At 44.5% G+C, this 5,000-nt stretch overlaps 2 protein-coding genes across 3 annotated transcripts in view; one reads left to right on the top strand and one right to left on the bottom strand.

Moving 5' to 3' along the window:
- The window catches only part of LOC125037803 (inactive selenide, water dikinase-like protein), a 36,171-nt gene extending 34,243 nt beyond the window's left edge, over positions 1-1,928 (bottom strand). Inside the window, exons 1-2 of one of the 2 annotated variants that reach the window (XM_047631024.1) lie at positions 1,498-1,681; positions 309-324 (exon numbers count right to left, since the gene is read on the bottom strand). In XM_047631024.1, the coding sequence (XP_047486980.1) occupies positions 309-324; positions 1,498-1,542 (61 nt within the window). In that variant the 5' untranslated portion in view covers positions 1,543-1,681. Of the gene's footprint in view, positions 1-308; positions 325-1,497 lie in introns of both variants that reach the window. The other variant, XM_047631023.1, reaches the window with a different exon arrangement.
- A 949-nt stretch (positions 1,929-2,877) lies between these two features.
- LOC125037802 (polycystin-2-like) overlaps positions 2,878-5,000 on the top strand; it is a 58,214-nt gene continuing 56,091 nt past the window's right edge. Inside the window, 1 exon segment of the mRNA XM_047631022.1 lies at positions 2,878-3,027. The gene's annotated coding sequence lies outside the window, so the exon portion shown is untranslated.

A 5,000-nucleotide genomic window follows, 5' to 3' on the forward strand; every position in this document is an offset into this window, starting at 1 on the left:
TAGAAAATCATATGACAATAAAAGCTTGACCCAAGGGGAAGTCAGTAGAAATTCAAATAAATTCTCTCATTGCTATGCTGTGTATATGATGTCGTTTTGTTTTTAACATGCAAAATATTATGGCAATAACAAAAATCAGCAGAGGATAGTAGTCACAAATCTCACTAACAGCAACAATGAGGATTCTAATGACTCACAGGTTGGCCATTGTGGATTTATTGGTCAATGTAAGAAATTTTTGGTGTGAGATCCAGATATTTGCCTGGGCTCTATCCTGCCAGAACATATGAGGTGAAGATTTTGCAGACCTGGCAGCAGAATCCCCTGAAAGGGAGATTAGGGGGCAAAGCCCCCTGTTTAATATGAATGTGCTTTGCAATAACTAAATCACTGGAAGATTTACTTTGATAATTCACTTTTACCCTGCAATTTCCCCATATTTGTCGTGGCTTTCCCAGCTATCAGGGCTGATATCATAGTTGCACTTCGTTTGAGAAAGAAATGAGTGCTAGATTCGTTCACATCAAAGGCCCTTTAGGAAAAACAATTTTCTACTCGATATCATGTTAGGTGTCATTTTTAAATTTACTAAACATTTAGTTTATTAAATTCCAAATGAAATTCCTGTATAGGCCTAACATGATAAAAAATATTTCCTGAACAAGACAAACATTCCATTTAAGTCTGGTATATGAGAATAACTAAAGTTAAAATAATCCATTATATTATCAAAAATATATATAATTATATTGTGGTACTTGATCTTTATCTAGTTACTGTCACTGCAGAGTAGCTCCAACAAATTGCCTACATTAGGAAAATACTACATCTATAGATTTGGCAATTCTTATATTTTGACAACAAATTGCCTACATTAGGAAAATACTACATCTATAGATTTGGCAATTCTTATATTTTGACAACTCTCATTAAATATAAATAAAAATAAAACCTTAACCTTGTCATTTTCCTCAACTCTAATTGTACATGACATTGTTCTAGACACTTTAACACAGCCAAATCCCTCTCCATTCCCCCAACCCAACACATTAGAACCCTCTTTGGCAGCACAAGACCCGTTGCCATATTGCCATAGCAGCGGCGAGTGCCACGGTGCCACCCACGTGTCGGGTCCCGTCAGCTGGCAGGTGGTTTCCCTTCTGGCACCCCTGGCACTCGCCAATCGGCTCGTTGATTGGTCCTACAGGCCCTCAGGCATACCGTGGGCGCTTGTGGGATAAAGGATGCTCAGAATCCCAAGAGCCATGAGGATTCGATATTTATTCAGGAGTGTTCACTATAAAGGAGTTGAATCGTGCCTGACCGAGCGACATGTTCCCTTTTGGGGTCAGGAGCGTGCTTCCGAGTTGCCCTAAACTGCGCTTCGCAGCTCACAGAAACTAAAGCAGATCGCGAGCAAAGCCTAAACTGCAAATAAGTGCAAGAGATTGAGAGTACAAGAAGAGTCGGGCGCCTGCAGACGCTGTCCCTACGTACCGATGCGCGTGATGGGCATGTGCATGAAGTGGGTCGCAGGGTCATGCTCGTGCCCCGCGCCGTCGTCCTGCAGCCCCTCCAGGAGTCGCGTGAGCACCTCCTGAGGGACCTTGCAGCCTCATCCCTTCAAGTCGGCGAACCTCGTGAGTCGGAAGTTGGCGTCCAGGTCGTGGGCGACGGGGTTGAAGGGCCGTCGGATTGTCAGGGTCTGCGGCGCCCCTCCCAACTCCAGCTGTGCCGCCGCCGCTAGGGCGTCCTGCGGTACCTGGGCTGGTTCCATGTACACCTCCATTGCTGTCGCGCGACCGGACTTTCGGGAGAAGAGCGAGGAGCGAGCGATGGGCGGATTGGAGCCGAGCCGGCGCGTATCCCTGCAGCGTCTCCTACTCGCTCAAAATGGCGCCTCCCCGAGCGGCCGATTCGGGCGAGTCCCGGATGAGGCGCTTCCGACGGCGGCCTCTGATTGGTCGAGCGTGCCATGACGTCACGCTGGGCTGCTGTGACGTCACTGCGGGGAGCGGCCCGTTGCGGCGCGGGGAGCGACGGGCGGCGGGAGCGGGCGGCCGCCGCTGCAGGGGCGGGAGGCCAGACCGCGACGTTGAGCACGTTATGGTTCCTATATAAAACTTTGTTGCTCTTTTTTCTCTTGGGTGCGAAGAGACAAGCACCTTTTCCAGATATGTCTTCATTTTTCAGGTCTTCGGCCACAGTCTATGTGGCTGATGAGGCAATCGAAATTTATCAGCAAGGTCATTTTATAATCTCTTCTCACAGAGTTTTTATCGTAATCAAATCTGTAATATCTAATATAAAAAAGATTATACGAATAGAAAAGGCTTCACAATCACTTGAACTGTAAATGAAGTAAGCATTACGAAGCTCTAATTTAATCATCTCGTGAAGTGATATTACAATTATATATGAATGATACTTAATTATTCTTTAACAGAACTGTACATATCTCTTAATGAATTTGCTATTTTGCATTGCCTTTCAGAACAAATTAAGAAATAACTTATAATACAGGGGTCTGTTTTCCTCATTTAGAATTTTTACTTTTTTAAATTTTTGCGCCATTATTCTCGGGTGTCCAGCGTTATGGTTACTATGGTAACCCCGTCCGATATCTTGAATTGCATACTGTATATAATTCAAAGCTTATCTTTTATTTTCCAAAGAGATAATTCTAAAAAATATATATATTTAGATAAAACTATACTATAATTTGAAATATATAGTTTGTTTACATTCATTGCAAAAGTGTAATATTGGTGTCCCTACAGCCGATGCAGTGAAGACTCGACAGACGATCCGGATGTAATGTTTACGGTTGTCACGTGAAGGGGCGCGTTGTTCGTCCTTCGCCTCGTGACGTATACCCTCTTGTGAGGCACTGACAGCCAGGCACTCACACTCCAGCAGCAGTTGACTCGCTGTGTCAGTGGCAGTGTTACGGGCACTGGAGGAGGCGACATCACCACCGCTGCCACACGCCCTCCCTGATAGGCCCAAGCCTGGCCTTTTGCCCAAGTAAGTTAGAACTCGGGAGTTTCGTTCGCATTATAAAAGACTACAGTCTAGAATCTTATTCTTGTACCATTTTGGTGAAGATATAGACGCAGGGAATTTTAAAACATAGGCTCGACAGGTTTGACCAGTATGGAATATATTTTATTTTGATTTCATTTTTTACATAAATTATCTGTGTAAACATTCCCATTGCATTTCGCAGTTTTATCATTAACTTCATTTAGTTTTCTAACTCAACTACATATTCGTATTAATATACATATATTCTGTGTTTGTTTGTTTGTTTTTTATTTTTTTCTGCGTGTAATAATGCACACGCACACACACACACACCCGCACACACAACGCACCGCACACGCACACGCACACGCACACACACGCATACGCACACACGCACACACACGCACACACACGCTCACACACGCTCACACACGCTCACACACGCACACACACGCACACACACGCACACACACACACACACACACACACACACACACACACACACACACACACACACACACACACACACACACACACACACACACACACACAAAACACACGCGCACGCATATGTGTGTCTGTGTGTGTTTGTGTATGTGTATGTGTGTGTGTGTGTGCGTGTGCGTTTGTGTGTGTGCGTTGCGTGTGTGTGTGTGTGTGTGTGTGTGTGCGTGTGTGTGCGTGTGTATTATTACGCGCAGAAAAAAATACAATACATATAGACAGACAGATAGATATGGATATATACGCACACGAAACACACGCCCACACACACACACACACACACACACACACACACACACACACACACACACACACACACACACACACACACACACACACACACACACATATATATATGTGCGTGTGTTTTGTGTGCATCTATATATATCTATCTATCTGTCTATATATATACATATGTATGTGTGTGTGTATCTGTGTGTGTTTGTGTATGTGTATGTGTGTGTGTGTGTGCGTGTGCGTTTGTGTGTGTGCGTTGCGTGTGTGTGTGTGTGTGTGTGTGCGTGTGTATTATTACGCGCAGAAAAAAATACAATACATATAGACAGACAGATAGATATGGATATATACGCACACGAAACACACGCCCACACACACACACACACACACACACACACACACACACACACACACACACACACACACACACACACACACACATATATATATGTGCGTGTGTTTTGTGTGCATCTATATATATCTATCTATCTGTCTATATATATACATATGTATGTGTGTGTGTATACACACACACACACACACACACACACACACACACACACACACATATATATATATATATATATATATATATATATATATATATATATATATCAGCATCATCATCATCATCAAGACTTCTGCAGTGCCTCCTCGTGGCCAAACTGAACTGTGAAGGCTCTTGGAGCACCCATGGCCCTATAAGAACGGAGTCATGGCCCGCCGGTGTGTGGATACGCCCTGACTTCGTACTATATACCATCGCTATATGGGGCAACGTCGGTGGTGGTGGGAGAGCCAGGAGTGACTGCCTGAGGTTAAACCTCAAGCAGGCTGTCAGGGTGGGGGCTTGGAACATGCATTCTTTGCGACAGGACGATCGGTTACCACTACTGTCGAGGGAGCTGAAGCAACTGAGAGTTGAGGTGGCGTCTCTCTCGGAGGTGAGAAAACCTGGCAGCGACACCATTAGTGTGGGTGGTTACACTTATTACTGGTTGGGCCGCAGCGATGGTCACCATCTCCAGGGAATAGCCATAGCCATCTCCAGCAGACTTCAACTCTCGGTAGTAGAGGTATTGGAAATTGAAACTGAAGCTTACATTTGGCTTCATGTCTCTTATATCTGTGTAAGCTCCTACAGATGTGAAATAGATGTCTCACGCCAAACTTGCATCTGTGAGAGACAGCTGTCCTCGGTGAGATATTCGTATTGTTCTGAGTAACTTCAA

This window comes from Penaeus chinensis, chromosome 24 (genome assembly GCF_019202785.1).
Source record: "Penaeus chinensis breed Huanghai No. 1 chromosome 24, ASM1920278v2, whole genome shotgun sequence".
Classification (NCBI taxonomy): Eukaryota; Metazoa; Arthropoda; class Malacostraca; order Decapoda; family Penaeidae; genus Penaeus; species Penaeus chinensis.